The sequence below is a fragment of the Mercenaria mercenaria genome, chromosome 10 (assembly GCF_021730395.1).
Source record: "Mercenaria mercenaria strain notata chromosome 10, MADL_Memer_1, whole genome shotgun sequence".
Taxonomy (NCBI): domain Eukaryota; kingdom Metazoa; phylum Mollusca; class Bivalvia; order Venerida; family Veneridae; genus Mercenaria; species Mercenaria mercenaria.
In genome coordinates, this window is record NC_069370.1 from 31,008,227 (window position 1) to 31,030,177 (window position 21,951).

The 21,951-nt window shown below is 36.5% G+C and overlaps 3 protein-coding genes across 3 annotated transcripts in view; 2 read left to right on the forward strand and 1 right to left on the reverse strand.

Moving 5' to 3' along the window:
- LOC123560852 (E3 ubiquitin-protein ligase TTC3-like) overlaps positions 1–7,552 on the forward strand; it is an 84,216-nt gene extending 76,664 nt beyond the window's left edge. The window contains exon 38 of the mRNA XM_053552604.1: positions 4,641–7,552. Within this exon, the coding sequence (XP_053408579.1) occupies positions 4,641–4,730 (90 nt within the window). The 3' untranslated portion in view covers positions 4,731–7,552. The remainder of the gene's footprint in view (positions 1–4,640) is intronic.
- A 6,386-nt stretch (positions 7,553–13,938) lies between these two features.
- Positions 13,939–18,497, reverse strand: LOC123559526 (uncharacterized). Its single transcript, XM_045351419.2, has 2 exons — positions 18,092–18,497; positions 13,939–17,253 (listed from the first exon to the last, which is right to left on the reverse strand). The coding sequence occupies exons 1-2, from the start codon at positions 18,219–18,221 to the stop codon at positions 16,325–16,327; spliced, it is 1,059 nt and encodes a 352-aa protein (XP_045207354.2). The 5' UTR covers positions 18,222–18,497; the 3' UTR covers positions 13,939–16,324.
- Positions 18,498–18,551: 54 nt separating this feature from the next.
- Positions 18,552–19,669, forward strand: LOC123559527 (DNA-directed RNA polymerase II subunit RPB7). The gene has a single exon (XM_045351421.2). It carries the CDS (start codon positions 18,652–18,654, stop codon positions 19,168–19,170), a length of 519 nt encoding a protein of 172 aa, XP_045207356.1. The 5' UTR covers positions 18,552–18,651; the 3' UTR covers positions 19,171–19,669.
- The last annotated feature ends 2,282 nt before the right edge of the window (positions 19,670–21,951 follow it).

The following is a 21,951-nucleotide window of genomic DNA, read 5'->3' on the forward strand; positions in this document are numbered from 1 at the left end:
TGCGGTCAAAAACTAGGTCAGTAGGTCTAAAAATAGAAAAACCTTGTGACCTCTCTAGAGGCCATACTTTTCAATGGATCTTCAGGAAAATTGGTCAGAATGTTTTCCTTGATGATATCTAGATCAAGTTCGAAACTGGGTCACATTGGGTTAAGAGATAGGTCAGTAGATCTAAAAATAGAAAAACCTTGTGACCTCTCTAGAGGCCATATTTTTCATGAGATCTTCATGAATATTGGTCAGAATGTTCACCTTGATGATATCTAGGTCAGGTTCGAAACTGGGTCACGTGCCGTCAAAAACTAGGTCAGTAGGTCTGAAAATAGAAAAACCTTGTGACCTCTCTAGAGGCCATATTTCTCAATAGATCTTCATGAAAACTGGTGAGAATGTTCAGCTTGATGATATCTAGCTCAGGTTCGTAACTGGGTCATGTGCGGTCAAAAACTAGGTCAGTAGGTCGAAAATAGAAAAACCTTGTGACCTCTCTAGAGGCCATATTTTTCACAAGATCTTCATGAAAATTGGTGAGAATGTTCACCTTGATGATATCTAGGTCAAATTTAAAAGTGGGTCACGTGCCTCCAAAAACTAGGTCATTAGGTCAAATAATAGAAAAACCTTGTAACCTCTCTAGAGGCCATATTTTTCAATGGATCTTCATGAAAATTGGTCAGAATTTTTTATCTTGATGATATCTAGGTCACTTGTGCTCAAAAACTAGGTCACTATGTCAAATAGTAGAAATAACGACGTCATACTCAGTTCAACACTGGGTCATGTGGGGATAGGTGAGCGATTCAGGACCATCATGGTCCTCTTGTTACCAAACTGGCACACAACTTGTATCACCATAAGATCTTGGTTCCTTTCTTGAACTGGCCAGATTCCATTACGGGTTCCAGAGTTATGGCCCCTGAAAGGGCCAGAATTAGCTATTTTGACCTTGTCTGCACAATAGCAGCTTCATTTATGATTTGAATTTAACCAAACTTGCACACAACTTGTATCACAATAAGATCTTGGTTCCTTTCTTGAACTGGCAAGATTCCTTTATGGGTTCCAGTGTTATGGCTCCTGAAAGGGCCAGAATTAGCTATTTTGACCTTGTCTGCACAATAGTAGCTTCATTTATGATTTGAATTTAATCAAACTTGCACAAAACTTGTGTCACCATAAGATCTTGATTCCTTAGTTGAACCGGCCAGATCCCATGATGGGTTCCAGAGTTATGGTCCCTGAAAGGGCCAAAATTAGCTATTTTGACCTTGTCTGCACAATAGCAGCTTCATTTATGATTCGATTTTAACCAAACTTGCACAAAACTTGTATCACCTCAAGATCTTGGTTCCTTTCTTGAACTTGCCAGATTTCATTATGGGTTCCAGAGTTATGGCCCCTTAAAGGTCCAAAATTGTCTATTTTGGCTTTTGCAGCCATATAGACTTCATTTATGGTTTTATTTGATACAAACTTCCAAAATAACTTCAGCAACAATAATTCTTGGATTCCATGACAAATCAGATCCAAATGTAGGTTCAGTTATTTTTATATCTGATTACCTCCCCTGATTGTAATCAAAATTGATTTATATCAGTAAGTACTTATAGGACTTATTTGAAATTTCATTATTGTCATTATTTGGACTGAGCCAATCGGGTAGATAACTATGGACTGATTTTATGTCAAATTACCTCCCTTTATTTCAAATTAAAATGGGTATATCTCCGTAACTAATGAAGAGACTGATCTGAAATTTCATTTATGTCAACAGATTTATTTGGCAGATCTTTTTTTGTTCACTTACAACAATTTTTTGTTTTAAATACTTTTGTGAATTGCTATGGCGTATTGTAGTACTTTTGTATTGGGCGTGGGCAGTACCACTTTTCTGTGTACCCCAGAGGTCCCAATTTTTTTGCATCTGGGATTCTTTATGGTAAAGTTTCAGTGTTACTTCTTGATGATATTCTAGCCTGTCTCAAGTGCAGAAAAGTGGTCGATAGGGCATCAAAAGGCCTTGTTAATTCAGATCCTAAAATTGAGACAAACTTTGTGCACCTAATCTAAACATATTTATTCATGAGATCTGCTTTCTTAAAATTTATTATAGTTGACACTTGATATTTAGGTCAATTATCAGGTGAGCGATCCAGGGTCATCAACTTGGATAGTGATTAAAATCAAAACAACGTTGTGTTAGGGGCCATATTTTTCATAAATTGATTCAGAAATCGGTTCTGAAGTCAGCTAATATATATAGTACATTGTTTGAAACTTGGTTAACCCTGGAATCTGAGAACTAGGTAGTAGGTCTAAAAATAGAAAAACAGTGATAACTTACTAGAGGGCCATATTTCTAATAGGATCTTCATAAAATTGATGAGACCAGATCCACTGTTTGATTACTCATCCCAAAGAAACCCCAAAGAGTCTGGGTCATTCTGGCTCCAAAAAAGTGTTCCAGTGATGTAAAAAATAGATAAAAACCTAGATCTGTTTAGAGGCCATAATTTTATGGCTACAAAAATGGTTCAGACATGTTTATTGTGATTTAGGTATTTTCAGGAAACGTAGGGTTCCCAAAAAGAGCGGTAAGTCAGACAAACTAGAGTTCAGTTGGGATAAAAATTGAAAACTTTTCACAACTTTTAGATGTCCATATTTCTAATGGATACTTCATAAATTGTTGTTCTGTAATGTTTACCTTGATGATTTTTCTAGGTCAGTTAAACTGGATATTTTCCAAAACAGGGACTGTATCTTAAAAATATAAGATAAACACATTTGTGACTATCTGAGGAATATTTATTATATGAGTGATTCTATTTATGAAAATTGGTCATAGAGAATTTACACTATGATATTATGGGTAGTGTGAAACTTGTTACTTGCGGGTCAATAAATAGGTTAGTAGTCTAAAATTAGAAAAAAACTCTGTACATCTTCTATGGGCAGTATATTTTTGTCATGATCTTAAGAAAATTGTCAGATTGTGTGCAGCTTTTATGAATTTAGGTCAAATCAAAACTGGGGTTTTCACGTTTGCGGTCAAAAACATAGGTCAGTAGGTCTTAAAAATAGAAAATTCTTGTGATGTCTCTAGAGGCCAATTTCTCACTGGATCTGTCATGAAAGTTGGTGCGAATGTTCAGCTTGATGATATCTAGGTCAAGTTCATAACTGGGACATGTGCGGTCAAAAACTAGGTCAGTAGGTCGAAAAATAGAAAAACCTTGTGACCTCTCTAGAGGCCATATTTTTCACGAGATCTTCATAAAAATTAGTGAGAATGTTCACCTTGATGATATCTAGGTCAAGTTTAAAAGTGGGTCACGTGCCTTCAAAAACTAGGTCATTAGGTCAAATAATAGAAAAACCTTGTGACCTCTCTAGAGGTCATATTTTTCAATGGATCTTCATGAAAATTGGTCAGAATTTTTTATCTTGATGATATCTAGGTCACATATGCTCAAAAACTAGGTCACTTTGTCAAATAATAGAAATAACGACATCATACTCAGTTCAACACTGGGTCATGTGGGGATAGGTGAGCGATTCAGGACCATCATGGTCCTCTTGTTTTGTTCACTTACAACAATTTTTTGTTTTAATTACTTTCCTTTGACATTGCTATAAATAGCTTATATTTAGTAACTTTTTTATTATTGGCCGTAGGGAAAAACCAAGACCACTTTTCTGTGGTACAACATGTATGGTACCTCCAATTTTTAGGTGTATTTTGACATATCTGTACCTTGTAAGAACTTTTTTTTCTTTTTGGTTAAATTTCTTCCCTATGTTGTTACTGTCCTTTGGACTTAGATATTTTTTCTGAGGACCTTCTTGTCCTCAAGTGCAATGATAACAGGTGAGCGATATAGGGCCATCATGGCCCTCTTGTTAAGATTCAGCCATGAAATTTTGATGACATACACTGTTTTGCACATAAATCGTAAAACTGAATTTCATTGACCATGAATGTGACCTACTGACTTTCTTAATATTTTATTATCAGTTTGACATTTGAAACTTGTAGCTCATATTACTCAGGTGAGCGATCCAGGGTCATCAGCTTGTTGGATATTGATATATAATTACTTCATATAACAAAGTTCAGTGTGAAGAGAAAGCAGCCTATTTTTACAAAATTTGATTTCAAAACCGAGGTATCTGCTAAGCAGCTACATATATATAGTACCTCCCCTGTTTGAAGGACCCTAGATTAAACCTGAAATTCTGAGATTCTTATTGGTAGGTAGGCAAGGAAATTTAAGCCCTGAGAAAAGCAGTGATTAACTTAACTTAGTATAAGGGCTTTGGCATGCTATAGTGGTCTGATACCTCAGCTACTTTTTCTGTAGCAAATAAAATTGTAAGATGGAGGACCCCCAGATCCCAGTCTGTTTTGAAACTTCCACCTTCAATAACCAATGAAACCCCAAAGTATGTCTGAGGTCATTCTGCCTCCAACGTTTGAGGAAGTTATCCGAGGGATGGGTAAATAAATACTGATAAAGAATCCAGAATGCTGTTTAGATAAATAGACCATTGTACATGACTTTAATGCTTACAAAAATAGGGAATGTATAACAAGCATTACAACATATTTTATTGTGTATTTTATTGTGTATTTTCAGTGTATTCGTAAGTGGTTCCAGGAACAGAGCACATGTCCAAACTGTCGAGTACACACACTCCTGTCAGACGAGTTTCCATCGTTGGGATAAAAACTGGATTTGAAAACTTTTCACAACTTTTTATGTTTATATTTTGTTTAACTTAATATTTCTATTGGATATAAATTCAGTAATATGTGTTTGATTCTGTTTTTATTGCTGTTACATACAAAATCTAGTATTTTTTTCATTTGTGTCATCAACATAAAGGATTATTTTCCACATTTCACATGACTTGTATCATTAAAAAAAATAATAATAAGATAACAGCGACAGTTATGCTGAATATACATGTATGATATGTTATTATATGTAAGTGATGTCTTGCTTTTATTTACTTTATTCATGTTTATGTACAGTGCGCTTACTTACATGTAGAGGAATTTACATACATATATATGTAAGGTGATGGAAATAATGTTGTGTAACTGGCAAGGAGTTATTCTTGATGGTGTTCTTGAATGAAATGAAGGATTAGTTGAGGGTATGAAGATTCGAAGAAAAAAAAATACTGTAAATGATATATATGTGTGACAAGTATATGTTTTGTGCCATTATCAGTTAAAAAGAACAAATTGTAGATTTGTGTGCAGCTTTTGAATGGAACTTTAAAGCAAGATAATATTTGTTTTGGTGTTAAAAGTTGTGTATTAACGTTTTTAACAGTCAATATACATAACAGGATATCAGTTGTGTTACAAGTTGACAGTATAGGATGTGTAACATTATGTCAAAGTCATGTTACAGAACATCAACGTGATGCTACAGAATATTGATTTGATGTAAAGGGATAGCATAGGAACAAATGATGCTACAGGATAGAAAAGTAATTATGTGTGACATCAGTATGAATGTAACATTGTGAAGAAAGTGATGTAACAGGACAGTATTAAAATAATGTTTTTTTGTTTGTTTTTTTCATATTAATGTCTTATGCTATTCATATTTTACCATTTTTATTGTATGTGCATTTGCGGACAGTTGTATGTATTTATGTGACAGAATTTCAGACAGAATTTCAATTCTGTAAGTATTTGTGAATATCTAACAGTTAAAATTGATATACATTTTTCTTTCAGACATTAAAGTCTGGATGATGTGTGCCTTTATTATCATGTCCTTTAACTTAAAGTGAACTGGAATCAACTTCATATATCAAATGAGCTGCTGACACTATCCTGTTAAATGAAGACATGTCTGAAGTGTTACGGAATGAAGTAAAAACATATTTCACAATGGAAAACTGTCTCATGTCATTAGTCATAAGAATTTTGTGCTGTTGATCTTTTTTAGATATTAATGAACTTCATTATATGCTTTGTGTGTAACATTTATCACAATTGTTTTAATATTGTTCTTAAAGTTGTTAATATTTTGCTCACCTGAGCACAAAGCACTCGTGTTGAGCTTTTAGGATTGTTGGGTTTCCTTCCATCTGTCATCCTAACATTTTTATGAAGGAATTTTAATCAAACTTCGACACTATATGTATGGATATGGCCATAAGATCTCACCCTAGTTCATTTGTAATCCAAGTCAGAGCAAAAAATGTTGTATGTCACAATGTTCACTCTAGTACCTTGATTTCTTCACCAGTCACAATAAGATATATATATATCTATTGAAATAAATATGCTGTTCTGTTTACAGAATTTGCATACCTATAACATATTTTGCAGTTGTGATTTAGGGTAAGGTAGATAGGTCTAGAATTATGTACCTCTGGAAGATTCTGTTTTTTTTACACATTTCTGCTTTTTCATATAATTAATAAGACAGATTTATTTTACCAGTAAGTATAAAATATCAATCAAATTTGATTACAGGCCAGCAATATTTTATGCAGTGATCTCCCCTTGTACTACCACAAACGTTTTTATCAAGAGTTGATAAAAAGCTTTTTCAATCATATCACATTAGATTAAAGTTATTGTTCTGTTGTTATTTATGTCCTGTTCTGCTGCGAGTCTGACGGCCAGGTTTTCTAGAGTCGTGTGCTCTCGATTTATCAAAATATATTGTATTTTACTGTTTCAGCAGTCTAACAAGTTTTCAGGTGAGCAACATATATGACTATCCTAATCCTCTTGTTTGAAATTTTGTTTCACATATTAAACATATTTACATGTTGAAACTGTAATTGAGATGATAAAATGAAATGTATGAAAACATTTTACTTTATATTGTTTTAATCTATAATGAAACTGTATTACCATAAATTTTAGATATTTGCAGAATCACTGGTATACCAATTATCTTGCCAAAAAGCCTGTCTTTTTTTTGCGTCGTCTTAAATGCCAAAATTTATTTGATTTTGCATTTCAGTTTGTTTTTGTTTTGTTTTTTTTCACGAATTTTAAATTTGATGCTAGGTAGATTCTTTATTTACCTCCATTTGTGGAGAGCTAGCTGTCTGCAGACCATTTTTCCTTAAATGGAAATGTTAACTTCTTCAGTTTGCCATAGAGGATTCCATCCATGTTGCTTTTCCATATTTTGTCTTTCCTTTTTTCCTTTTTTTTTTTTTTTTTCAGTGTAAAATACTTGGTCGCCAAAATTGTTTTTTAAATCCATTTTATTCTTAACAAATTGATGTTATGACCAGAACTGATATGTTAAGTATGAAGAAGAAAAAAAACACAGATACAAACAGCACACCATAAACTTTTTTATAAACTAGTAAATGATGTATAGTTCTGTAGTTCCATATATTACTAGTAGCCCGGATTAAAATTATTTGATATTGAAAACAAAAGTAATTTAATACCAAAGAATATTTTAATATTTTTGTATCTTGTAACAAAAAAGTAAACGTTTTACACGATATTGTGCTACAGGTGAACATAGTACTGTAAAATAAAGTCTTAAATGGACATTGTTGTTTTGTTTTGTACAAGAAAAGTCCAGATATATGCTGCAGTCTTATTTCTTGCCTAGCAACTAGGAAAAGACAAAATTGTCAGGATAATAGATTATTTCCCATCAATGTGCACATTGTGACATCATATTATGGAATCATAAGCTATATACAGAATTCCCCCTTAAAATTTACGAACTGTAGGCAAGAACAATAGAACGACTAGGGCTCTTGCATGCCTATTGGCATAGGGCAAGGTTTTCACTTACTAATATTTACTTTTGATAACAAATACAAGTACATTTAATGACTACAGGAAAACAATCAACAGAAATATATTGATAGTAATGTATCTGTAGGTGCCAGGTACTTGAATATCCATCCATTCATTCAAAACGTCCATACTGCATAAAAAAAGAGCAAAGACACGAGTGTGACCTTGACCTTTAATAGTATGGGTCTTAAATGTGACATATCTTTCTTATTTCAAAATCAGACATGGCACAACAGTTGCAGGCAGAACACCAATTTGTGCACAGATGGACAGACATACACACTGATGGGGGTTATACTATATGCACCCCTCCCCATGTTTAAAAAGCTCCGTTTCAGACATTCAAATATAACTCTCACTAACCCTTGTGAGTACACATTACAATTTAATTTTGAGGAATTTAAAATATTTGTCATTCCTTCATTTAAGGTAGTTCTGCACGTTTGATAAACCGGAAATGATGGCGTAACGTCATTTATCCGGAAAACGTAGAATAATGCCTGGATTCGGCGTACGGAAACGAAAATCATTTTATAAATTATTGGTAACCAGTAAGTATTTTTTTTTTAAATGGCACTGTTACTATCTGTTACTATCTTTCTAAAGTTAAACAATGATATTAAAACATTGATACTTTTAATAATACAAAATAATGTCTTAAAATAAGCGGTTCGCTTTATTCAAAGCCAGATATCTCAAAAATAAGCACACGGACCTATACATTTTATTTCACCATATTATAGACCTTATATTTATTTACGACTCTGAGAAATTTCAATAAAATCTACATTGTAGAAAAAAAATATTTTCGCCAAAATGTTATGAAAGTTGCGATTTTCCAATAGACTACCATTATGAAAAATTGCGTGAGGTCCACATTTTTCAAATCAGTCTAGCAAAAAATCAAGCACACGACCATATCCTTTTTATTTGCTGAATTTGCTAGGTATGTTATGAAGTTTTGAAAAATAGGAGTTTGATCAAATTCTACATTGTAGAAAAATTTTTGATCCAAACGTGCAGAACTACCTTAATCACAATGGTTTCAGAGAACTTGGACACCAGATGGAAGGTGATTAGAGGAACTTGGACACCAGATGGAAGATGATTAGAGGAACTTGGACACCAGATGGAAGATGATCAGAGGAACTTGGACACCAGATGGAAGGTGTTCAGAGGAACTTGGACACCAGATGGAAGGTGATCAGAGGAACTTGGACACCAGATGAAGGTGACCAGAGGAACTTGGACACCAGATGGAAGGTGTTCAGAGGAACTTGGACACCAGATGGAAGGTGATCAAGAACTGGACACCATGAAGTGACAAGAACTTGGACGATGAAAGGTCCAAGGACTTTGACACAGATGAAGGTTATCAGAGAACTTGGACACCGATGGAATGTGATTATGGAACTGGACAGATGGAAGATTTCAGAGAAACTTGGGACAATTGGAAGGTGATCAGAGAAATTGTGCACCAAGAAGTGATCAGAGAACTTGAACACATGGTGGAGGTATCAGAGAACTTGGACACCAGATGGAAGGTGATCAGAGGAACTTGGACACCAGATGGAAGGTGATCAGAGGAACTTGGACACCAGATGGAAGGTGATCAGAGAACTTGGACACCAGATGGAAGGTGATCAAGGAACTTGACACCAGTGGAAGGTGATCGAGGAACTTGGACACCAGATGGAAGGTGATCAGAGGAACTTGGACACCAGATGGAAGGTGATCAGAGGAACTTGGGACACCAGATGGAAGGTGATCAGAGGAACTTGGACACCAGATGGAAGGTGATCAGAGGAACTTGGACACCAGATGGAAGGTGATCAGAGGAACTTGGACACCAGATGGAAGGTGATCAGAGGAACTTGGACACCAGATGGAAGGTGATCAGAGGAACTTGGACACCAGATGGAAGTGATCAGAAGAACTTGGAACCAGATGGAAGGTGATCATAGGAACTTGGACACCAGATGGAAGGTGATCAGAGGAACTTGGACACCAGATGGAAGGTGATCAGAGGAACTTGGGACACCAGATGGAAGGTGATCAGAGGAACTTGGACACCAGATGGAAGGTGATCAGAGGAACTTGGACACCAGATGGAAGGTGATCAGAGGAACTTGGACACCAGATGGAAGGTGATCAGAGGAACTTGGACACCAGATGGAAGGTGTTCAGAGGAACTTGGACACCAGATGGAAGATGATCAGAGGAACTTGGGACACCAGATGGAAGGTGATCAGAGGAACTTGGACACCAGATGGAAGGTGTTCAGAGGAACTTGGACACCAGATGGAAGATGATCAGAGGAACTTGGGACACCAGATGAAATGTGATCAGAGGAACTTGGACACCAGATGGAAGGTGATCAGAGGAACTTGGACACCAGATGGAAGGTGATCAGAGGAACTTGGACACCAGATGGAAGGTGACCAGAGGAACTTGGGACACCAGATGGAATGTGATCAGAGGAACTTGGACACCAGGTGGAAGGTGATCAGAGGAACTTGAACACCAGATGGAAGGTGATCCGAGGAACTTGGGACACCAGATGGAAGGTGATCAGAGGAACTTGGGACACCAGGTGGAAGGTGATCAGAGGAACTTGGACACCAGGTGGAGGGTGATCAGAGGAACTTGGACACCAGATGGAAGGTGATCAGAGGAACTTGGACACCAGATGGAAGGTGTTCAGAGGAACTTGGACACCAGATGGAAGATGATCAGAGGAACTTGGGACACCAGATGGAAGGTGATCAGAGGAACTTGGACACCAGATGGAAGTTGATCAGAGGACTTTGGACACCAGATGGAAGGTGATCAGAGGAACTTGGGACACCAGATGGAATGTGATCAGAGGAACTTGGACACCAGGTGGAAGGTGATCAGAGGATGAACACGATGAGTGATCGAGGAACGACCAGATGGAAGGTGATCGAGGAACTTGGGACACCAGGTGGAAGGTGATCAGAGGAACTTGGGACACCAGGTGGAAGGTGATCAGAGGAACTTGGACACCAGGTGGAAGGTGATCAGAGGAACTTGGACACCAGATGGAAGGTGATCCAGAGGAACTTGGGACACCAGGTGGAAGGTGATCAGAGGAACTTGGACACCAGGAAGTGACGAAGAACTGACCAGGTGAAAGTGACCCGAGGAACTTGGACACCAGTTGGAAGGTGATCGAGGAACTTGGGACACCAGATGGAAGGTGATCAGAGGAACTTGGACACCAGGTGGAAGGTGATCAGAGGAACTTGGACACCAGATGGAAGGTGATCAAACACCTCATCTTGTGCTCTGATGAGCTAGAAAGTCTGTTTCGTTATGTCACTCACATTTAGTGCTGTCTGTCAAAAAGTTTGTCCAAGCAACTCGGACACCAGATTTTATGATGTACTAATCCTCATTGTGTATATTGTCTTTATGTTCTGGTTCAATGATTTTCAGTGGAGTTATGGCCCTTGACTTGTAGTATTTTACCTTGCCCAGAGAACTGCTCTGATAGGCCTACCACCAGGAAGAATTACATAAAGTGATCATTGCCAAGCCTAATTGTGCATATCCTCAGCATGTTCAAGTTTGGTGTTTTTCAACAGAGTATTGGCCCTTGATTCGTCAAATTATGACATTTTACTCACTTCTCTTATCTTATAGTGCAAATTTCCACCAAATCTTACAGGAGTGATCAGTGCCACGTCTTATTATGCATATTATCAGCCTGTTCAAGTTTGGTGTTTTTCAACAGAGTATTGGCCCTTGATTCGTCAAATTATGACATTTTACTCACTTCTCTTATCTAATAGTGCAAATTTCCACCAAATCTTACAGGAGTGATCAGTGCCACGTCTTATTATGCATATTATCAGCCTGTTCAAGTTTGGTGTTTTTCAACAGAGTATTGGCCCTTGATTCGTCAAATTATGACATTTTACTCTCTTCTCTTATCTAATAGTGCAAATTTCCACCAAATCTTACAGGAGTGATCAGTGCCAAGTCTTATTATGCATATTTTCAGCCTGTTCCGCTTCAGTTATTTTCAGTGGAGTTATGGCCCTTGATTTGTCATATATAACAGTGTTAACACTACTTGCTACATATACATTTGTATAATTAGGCTGAATTTCATCTAACCCCTCGGGTTCTCAGTGGAAAACAGAGTTGTGCATATTATTATCATGTTCTGATTAAATGATTTTCAGTGGAGTTATGACCCTTGATTTGGCAAATTCTTTGATCAGTGCTACTTTTCCTTATCTTTGGTCTTTGCTACTTCTCCTATACCACTGGTTGGAATCCCACCAAACTTCAAAGGAGTTACCACTGCTAAGCCTCGTTGAAATGTTATGGTTCAGTGCTTTTTCTTGGAGTTATAGCCCTTTATTTGTGGCATTTTGCAATTTCTGCATGGGTAGTAGTGGGAGACATACGGTTTTTTTTGTGAAATACAACCTCTAGTTTAATTCTATTTTTAATTGTTTAAAATTCCAATTGTTGCAGAGTTAATTCCTAACAAGAGCTGTCTGTAAGACAGCGCGCTCAACTTTTCTCAGTGCTTGACTCTGAATTAGAGCTTTGCCAGTAAAAAAATTCCCAGTTAAAAAGGGACATAACTCTGTCAAAATTATAATCAGAGTTATGGGAATTGTGTCTCCTGGTGTAGACTTTGATTGTAAACATCTATTCTGAGTTTCAAGTCAAAAGCTCTAATAGTAACAGAAATATTTGACTTTTAACAAAAAATCCTAAGTTAAAAAGGGGCATAATTCTGTCAAATGTCAAATCAGAGTTATGGGGATTGTTTCTCCTGGTGTAGACTGTGATGGTAAATAAGTATTTTAAGTTTCAAGTCAAAAGCTTTGATAGTAACAGAGATATTTGACTTTATCAAAATCTTTAACCAAAAATACTAAATTAAAAAGGGGCATAATTCTGCCAAAATTCAAATCAGAGTTATGGGAATTGTGTCTCCTGGTGTAGACTTTGATTGTAAACAACTTTTCTGAGTTTCAAGTAAAAAGCTTTAGTAGTAACATAGATATTTGACTATCAATTTTTTAAAAAAAAAATCTAAGTTAAAAAGGGGCATAATTCTGTCAAAATTCAAAGCAGGGTTATGGGGATTGTTTCTCCCGGTGTAGACTTTGATGGTAAATAAGTATTTTAAGTTTCAAGTCAATAGCTTTGATAGTAACACAGACATTTGACTTTATCAAAAACTTTAACCAAAATTTCTAAGTTAAAAAGGGGCATCATTCTGTTAAAATTCAAAGCAGAGTTATGGGGATTGTTTCTCCTGGTGAAGACTTTAATAGTAAATAACTATTTTAAGTTCCAAGTCAATAGCTTTGATAGTAACAGAGATATTTGACTTTATCAAAAACTTTAACCAACGGCGACACCGACGCCGGGGCGAGTGCAATAGCTCTACCTTTTCTTTGAAAAGTCGAGCTAAAAACAGAAAACCACTAAAATATTGTTTTAAGTGAAAAGGTTAAGCAATAATCATAAAAGAATGTACCTTGTGCTTTCTCTCCAAAACTTGGACCTACCCATTAACCAGTTCTGGTATGTATTCAGGGACCACAGAATACTTGCCTGTTTTTTGCCAAGGGCCACTTTCTACTATTCTGTATAAAGGTTATATAATAAATTGTGGCGAAATTCTACTTGTCCATAATGTGCTGTGAGACAAGCTGGGCAAGTCGGACAATTGATTTTGCCACCTATGCTGCACTATATATTTGTGTATTGGAGGTAGACTACCTAGGACCTTACTGAGGTTAGACATTATAATGAATTCTGTCAATTATCAAGACTGTTAATTTAAATCCAAGACCTTCTGGTTTAAAGTCTTGCATTACTGTTAACAGTCACTTAGGCATAGCCTGTATGTTTTAAAGCCAATCTCTGACAACTGCATCAGGGAGTCGACTCTTTGGCTCAGTGGTTAGAGCTTTGGACTATCACCGGAGCAACGCGGGTTCGAATCCCACAACATGTAGTTGAGATTTTTCGTTATAAAATCCTATGCTCTTTGATTTGTTATGGCTAAAAGTCATAGACTATACCTACAGTGCCATGTGGACGAAGGCATATATGAATAATAAAGTAGTAAGTACAATTACACAGTCTTTAATTTAGAATATATCTACATAATTATACTTGATGAACAAATCAATGCCCTATGCATCCTAATTGTAATCTGAAGTCTTCAAAAACAAAACGCAACAAATATAATAAATACTGGTAAATAAATGAACAAGATGGCCATGGAGGCCTTTTATCACTAACCTGACTTACTTTTTACTTCTGTTTCATAAAGATCAGTCAGAAGTGGAGTGTTAACTAAACGTTTACCTACTTTTTGACCTCTGATAACCCAGTTTTTGAACCTGACGTAGATTTCATGAAAACAAACATTTAGACAAAGTTTCATGAATATATGACCTCTAAGAGAGTTAATGAGTTTTCATGTGATTTTACTTTAGGTGATACAGCTTTTAATCTCGTGTAACCTAGTTTTGAACATGACTTAAATATCATACAGATACAAATCAGGTAGAAAATATGTCCTCTAGTGTGTTAGCAAGGGTATTCTATGATTTCACCAAATGGCCCAAATTTTGACCACAGATCATCTAGCTTCAATCCTAACCTGGATTTCATAAAAAAAAAATAAACATTCTGAGTGAGAATCAGACCAAGATGGTAAAAAATAGGGCCACTTTGGTGTGGAAGGTGGAAGATGACTCGGTTTCAAATTTGATCAAGATCTTATTGAGGCAAACGACCATGTTTCATTAAAACTGCCAAAATTATTAACTCTAGAGTGTTAACAGTTTAACAGTAAAAATGTTGACTGTGATGACAGACACAGGAGTATCACAAACGCCAAAACACCCAAGGCTAAAGTGACTAACATCACTAAGGCCTAAAAAATCCCGACCTATTCTAAATTTTTGGCCCGGCCATAAATGTTTTTATGGCTTGCAGAATTTTCTTTTTCAACTTTTTAAACTGCATTTTTTATGCTTTAAACACAGTCAGTGATGTTAGAAATCAACCTACTGATGCTCTAAAGGCATAACCCCCTTATATGTATTTATATTTTGACACACAAATAATTTCCTAAAAGTCCCAACTTTATAAAACGCTCGACTATTCAACAGCCTTGTCAACTGAATTAATACGGAAGTCGAAAAAGGGGCATAATTTTGTAAAAATGGGAAAAAGGGTTATGGAACCTTCACAGTGCTTATCAGCTCATAATGTGAACAAGTGCGTGAAGTTCAATCCTTTCCCATAGGTGGATACTGAAATGCCAGCTTACATACAAAAACTTAACCAAAAACTGCTAAGTCGAAAAAGGGGCATAATTTTGAAAAAAATGCAAAGTAGAGTTATGGGACCTACACAGTGCATGTCAGATCATGACAGTGAACAAGTGTGTGAAGTTTCAATCCATTCCCATTAGTGGGTACTGAGATACCAGCTTACATACAAAACCTTAACCAACAATTTCTAAGTCGAAAAAGGGGCATAATTTTGTAAAAAAGGCAAAATAGAGTTATGGAACCTGTGCAATGTAGGTCAGTTTATCACAGTGAATAAGTGTGTGAAGTTTCAATCCATTCCCACAAGTGGTTACTGAGATACCAGCTTACATACAAAACCTTAACCAACAATTACCAAGTCAAAAAGGGGCATAATTTTGTAAAAAAGCAAAATAAAGTTATGGAACCTTTGCAATGTAGGTCAGTTTATCACAGTGAATAAGTGTGTGAAGTTTCAATCCATTCCCACAAGTGGTTACTGAGATACCAGCTTACATACAAAACCTTAACCAAAATTTTCTAAGTCGAAAAAGGGGCATAATTTTGTAAAAAAGCAAAATAGAGTTATGGAACCTTTGCAATGTAGGTCAGTTTATCACAGTGAATAAGTGTGTGAAGTTTCAATCCATTCCCACAAGTGGTTACTGAGGTATCAGCTTACATACAAAACCTTAACCAAATCGGGACGCGGACGTGGACGCCGACCCATGGGTGAGTCCAATAGCTCTACTATTCTTTGAATAGTCGAGCTAAAAAATCGAAAAAAAAAATTTACCAACCTACATACTCTAATTTTTTTAGCATGTTACCGGCAAAAAACAATCTTTTTTTAGGCCTAAGAATGAATCAGAATGATTATTTATCAACCTCTCTGTCACAAAGTGACTTCAGACGAGCCTTTTAAAAGAAATACACTACAATATCCTCCCTCAACAGAAAATAATATCTATCGGCAATTCAAAGATGATTCAGCCACTTGTCAAAATTGCACTTTGGTTAAAAATATTCCTATACAAGTAAAGAATTTAACATAATCAGGTCAAGAAACTCACTGGAAAAAAGACTAGTGCATATTTAAATCCCCAGCGTAATTTGTAATTTTCTATGATTCACAATCAAACCTCAAATTATCAGATTAGAGTAGATCCAGGCCTTGTTTTAATAATGTCTACACTATTTCATTTTCATCTGTCAGATCAATTGATTCTTTAATTCCTGACATTTCTGGTGGTTCAAGCTCACAGTTACATTTTCCTTTGGCTTTGAGAGCAGCAATTCTGTCGTAATGGTTCCCATGCGTGTGACATATAGTAATATAACACCTGCAGCCAGTGTAAGTTTTATTATATATAAACTGAGGCTTAAAAAGCAACCAGAGATAAGTCTCGCCTGTTTGATCAGGGGATAAAATGTAAATGTCCCTGTTTAAAAGTGTTGCTGCAGCATAGATCTCTGTCTGTGTTGCCCATGTTTTGTCTTCGCGCATGCTTTTTATGTGCTGTGACATAGGCCCATCAGCAAATGCCTCAAACTTTTTAGGATGTTCCTCTAAAACATCCACAACTGCTTGACGGATTTCATTATAGAATGACTGATTGCCATAAATCACTTTGCTTAATGCCCGGAAAAAGCAATTTCCATCTCCCCTGATTGCGTCAATCTGTCTTCCAGTAGAGTTCAAAAAAGCTTTCAAATATTCATACACTGAATAATCACATGTAGCGTTTATATCATTTTCTGTGTCACTATCACAAATTACATAGTCAGGTTTGTCCAGCTTATTCTCTGATGACCTTGTCCTGTATCTTGAAGGTTGTGTCAAGTTTTCATTGTCCGAATACTTAAAGCGACATTCTCTGAACGGCACTTTTCTTCTCTTTTCACTGTGATCACTCTCTAAGTCTATGCACACTGGTGGAGGAGAATCTTGCCTGAATGTGGAAGATTGTGTAGGTGTTTGAGTCAAACGCCGTTTACGTGGCAGTCTGCTGTTTGTATTCATGTTGTAATCATCACAGTCCGAGTCAGACCATTCGTCCCAAGAATCAGGCTCCTGATATCTGTGCCCAGGTACAATTTGTATTGGAATTTGTATATCTGCAAAAAGAAAACGAGAACAATGAACTATTTGTTAAACAAAAACAGCAGAACAAACTGATTTGTTTGTGTATTTTTTATTTAGACCATTTTTCAACAGTAATTCAGTTATGTAATGGCAGGCAGAGGGTGCGACCCTTTATGTACCAGTTCATTTATGTACCAGGTACTTTATGTACCACTTTGAGACTTAATGTACCACATATATTATATAGTAGCTATACTTTCTATCTATATACCTATTGTGCATAGGTGATAATAGGTGATAATTTGGTTGTAATTTACTGTGAAATTGTTGATTAAATCAACAATATGGGCCAACATTTTAAATTGACTTAAATTAAATATTTAAAGTGATTAAACAGTTTAACAATGCATTTCACAAAATTGGAATAAGGAACAATTCATAGAGATCAATTAATGCTGGATTTTTTAAAAATTTTATTTTATTTTATATGTGGTACATAAAGTCTCATAAAGTGGTACATAAAGGGCTGGTACATAAGTGGACTGGTACATAAAGTCCCACATTCGCAGGCAGATACCCCGACAAGGAAATTCCCTGATTCTGTACCAGTACTATCTAGTCACAGCTTCTATGCCGTCTAAACAGCTGATCGCATGTACTGACATGCTGCCTTTTGACTGAGGCCCGATAGGGGTAGCCAAATTCAGAGCTCTATGTATAGATCTACAGTACTATCCTAACCATCTCTGGAAGTAACCTGTACTAGTACTAACTTCCCCAAACGACTTTGAGATGAGGACAAAATGTATAAGGTGCAAACAATTTCCTGCATCATAATTTGTAAAATCATCATAAGAGATATTGAATTACCTCTCCAAGAATCTACTGGTTCCCGCCAACTGTCAAACAAATGTCCATGGGTGTGAAGCTGCCTGGGGTCCCAGTCCCAAAATGAACCCCATGGTGATTGATCTGGTAAGAGATGTGATAATATTGTCATTGCCGTCCTTTTTATTCTACCTACAAATCCTGTTTGATTTGTGTCTGAATCAGTTCTATCACAATGTTTTCTTTTCGTTCCTCGATTTTGTTCAACTTTAACGTTGTCAGTCCGAGTTAAAAATCTAAATGCCGTTTTGAAGACGATCTCGGCTTTATCAGCCAGATTATGACCAATAAAGGTCTGATCTGGCTGATAAGCAGTCACGTGATTAAGTTTTCGGGTGTATTTATATAGGCTTATGCAAATTAATCACGATGAATCATGAAATTTCGAGAAATGTCACAAATGGTAAACAATCAGTCACGTGACCGGAAACGGGAAAACGGAAATCGATGATTTCAAGGGAGGTAACTATCACGCGCTCTCATTTCCCAAAGCAGCTTTTTTGAAGTTTTGTTGATATATAATAAGACCTTACATCACAAGTATGTTCTACCACGTGTCGTTAGAACATGAGATTCTTCTTCACCCAAGGTACTTTGGGCCAAATCTTTTAAACATAGTACGACAGAAACTATTTTCTGAAGTTGAAGGAACTTGCACTGGGAAATATGGATTTGTAATTGCAGTTACTACAATTGACAATATTGGTGCTGGAATGATCCAGCCGAGTCGTGGTTTTGTGGTTTATCCAGTGAAATACAAAGCAATTGTCTTTCGTCCATTCAAAGGAGAGGTACTTGATGCAGTCGTAACACAAGTTAACAAAGTGGGATTGTTCACAGAAATCGGACCGTTGTCATGCTTCATATCACGTCATTCCATACCGGCAGACATGGAGTTTGACCCAAATTCTAACCCACCATGTTACAAAACAAAAGATGAAGATGTTGTTATTCAGCAGGATGATGAAATTCGAATTAAAATTGTTGGTACAAGAGTAGACGCTAAAGATATATTCGCTATTGGTACATTGATGGATGACTACCTTGGACTTGTTAGCTGAGCAGATCGTTCAGGAATATGTCTGGTTTAGTTTTAGATGTGCAGCAGTTACCATTTCAACAAGTACAACATATGGACAGTCGCTGAAGTTGTGTTACAAAACTAAACATTTTGATCTGAACTCGGATCGTATGCAAAAATGATGCAAAGTGAACTGAAATATTCATGGAAGAGATTTAAAAGCTCAATATATGTGTGTAAAATTTATATAGTGTCTTTTTGTAGAACATATACATATAGTGACCCTAGGCCAACAGACCAAATAACATTTGAGAATTTTCTGGATCATTTTTGTATGTAAGATGATATACATTACATGCAGCGCATTTAGCATGATTAGCTAATTAAAAGATAGGAAAAACTTCCTAGAGAATACTTTGTGTATTGTAACACTAACAGTCGTACATAAAAGTTATATTTTTAGGGGTTTTTTTTTTCTAGCAGTTTTACCATAATGTGAAAGTAAATTGGGAACAATATTAAACTGTTACAAAGATGTTTTTATGAATTTGTCTTTTAAATCTATATAGATTTTATGCCCCCAAAGGGAGGCATATTAGTTTTCCACTGTCCGTTCGTTCGTTCGTCACAACGTTAACTTTTTGCATGAAGGCACTTTACTCGCGAATCACTGCACCAAGGACCTTCAAACTTCACATGCTGATAGTACTTACTAAGTACACGACCATCAGGGGTCACCAGGTGACCAAAGGTCAAGGCGCTGCGGGGGCATTTGTCACCATTAGTGACAGCTCCCTGTGTTAACTTTTTATGGTCTAATTGTGATGACAGCTTTGATTTCTACTAAAAAAACACTCTTAAAATTTGCAGTTGTAAGAAATTTGTTCAATGTCATGACAACATGGTTGACCAGTTTGAATGCATGACCTCCAAACCACTCCGATAGCATAGTGGTAGAGCATCCATGTCAAGTGCAGGAGGTCGTGGGTTTCAATCATCCCTGGCCACGTAGTACCAATGACATGAAAAATGGTACCAGTAGCTCCCTTGATTGGCGGTCAGCATTTAAAAGGGAAACTGGACTCTATTCTCTCATAACCTCGTGGCGATGGATGGCATCAGAAATGAAGTGTCAAGAGTGATGCCATCCATCGCCACGAGGTTATGAGAGAATAAAGTTGTAGAACTTGCTTCACAATACTTGCCTAGGCTTCTTTTACCTCATGGAAATACAACTGTATAATTATACTGAGTGCCAGGCAAGGAAGCTACAAATATAGAAGTACCATTTTTCATGTATTTGGTTTGACGTAGCCAAGGATCGGCCCAATCACCACTCAAATTTAGTAAAAAATTTGTAACCACTCTTTCGAGTCCACTGAAAAAACCAGTATTGGTGTCATATGAGAAGTAATGGTCATGACCCAAATGGGGCTCGACCCTCAACTTCTTGATTGAACTGGCACCTTATCCACTAGACCACTGCTTCCCTTCTAGATAGAGGCCGCATTTTCTATATGATCAGTATGCGAAATTGTCTTAATATTTGTCTTTATGAAATGAAAGTAAAAGTAGGATTTTAAAAAAAGTTGTCATCACAAATATTCACCACATCGAAATGATGTGCAGGAGATAACTCTTGAACCTTTTCAAATTTGGTTTTATTTTGCCCCTTCTCGAACAATGTACGGAAGGTCGGTGGTCTACCCTCATGCCTGCCAATGGTGAAAACGGTAAGCCCAGCAAACAAACTAAGGAACACTGGAATAACTTTATCAAAGTTTGTATAGGATCAGTGAAAGAAAATTTCTGTGAAATTATTTAAACTAGATTTCTTAGAGACAAACTTTCTGATTACATTTTATATAAATTATGCAGACAGATCTTAAATCAGCTTTTTAGCTCATCTGAGCCAAAGGCTCAGGGTGAGGTATTGTGATCTCTCACCGTCCGTACGTCCGTTAGTGCGTCCACACATTCCTTTAAACAACATCTCCTCCCAAACCATTAGGCCAATTTTGATGAAACTTCACAGGGATGTTCCTTGGATGGTCTTCTTTAAAAATTATTCAAAGAATTGAATTCCATATAGAACTCTGCCATGGCAACCGAAAGGAAAAACTTAAAAAATCTTCTTGTCCAAAACCACAGGTCGTAGAGCTTTTGGTGTGTAGCATCATCTAGTGGTCCTCTACCAAGGTTATTCAAATTATTCCCCTAGGGTCAAATATGGCCCCACCCTGGGGGTCACATGGTTCACATAGACTTATATAGGGAAAACTTTGAAAATCTTCTTGTCCAAAACCACAAGGCATAGAGCCTCAATATTTGGCATGTGACATCATCTAATGGTCCTCTATAAAGATTGTTCAAATTATGCCCCTGGGGTGAAAAGAGGCCCGGTTCCAGGGGTCCCAAGTTTTACATAGACTTACATAGGAAAAAACTTAAAAAATCTTCTTCTCTGAAACCAAAAGACCTAGGCCTTTGATATTTGGTATGTAGCATTGTCATTTGGTTCTTATAAAACAAGACTAAGTTTGTGTAATATGTATCTCAACAAGTGTTTGACCCAGTATTATGAAACATTACAGGAAAATTATTTAGCATGTGAAGTTGTGCATCTGGATTTTTGTCAGAGATATCATCAGTCAGACCAGAGTTATGGTCCTTGACTTAGTAAAAAAATATGCATAAAAAGGCATAAAAGTTGTGTCGCACATATCTCAAAAAGTATGGCATAGGGTCATGAAACATCATAGGAATATTATTCAGCATGTGAAGTTATGCACATGGGATTTTATTCTAGATTTCTATCAGT

Coding starts and splice junctions, on each gene's coding strand:
- LOC123559526 (XM_045351419.2), bottom strand. CDS start 18,221: ATGACAATATTATCACATCTCTTACCAGATCAATCACCATGGGGTTCA. Junction 17,254..18,091: donor ACCAGTAGATTCTTGGAGAG/GTAATTCAATAT, acceptor TTCTTTTTGCAG/ATATACAAATTCCAATACAA.
- LOC123559527 (XM_045351421.2), top strand. CDS start 18,652: ATGTTCTACCACGTGTCGTTAGAACATGAGATTCTTCTTCACCCAAGG.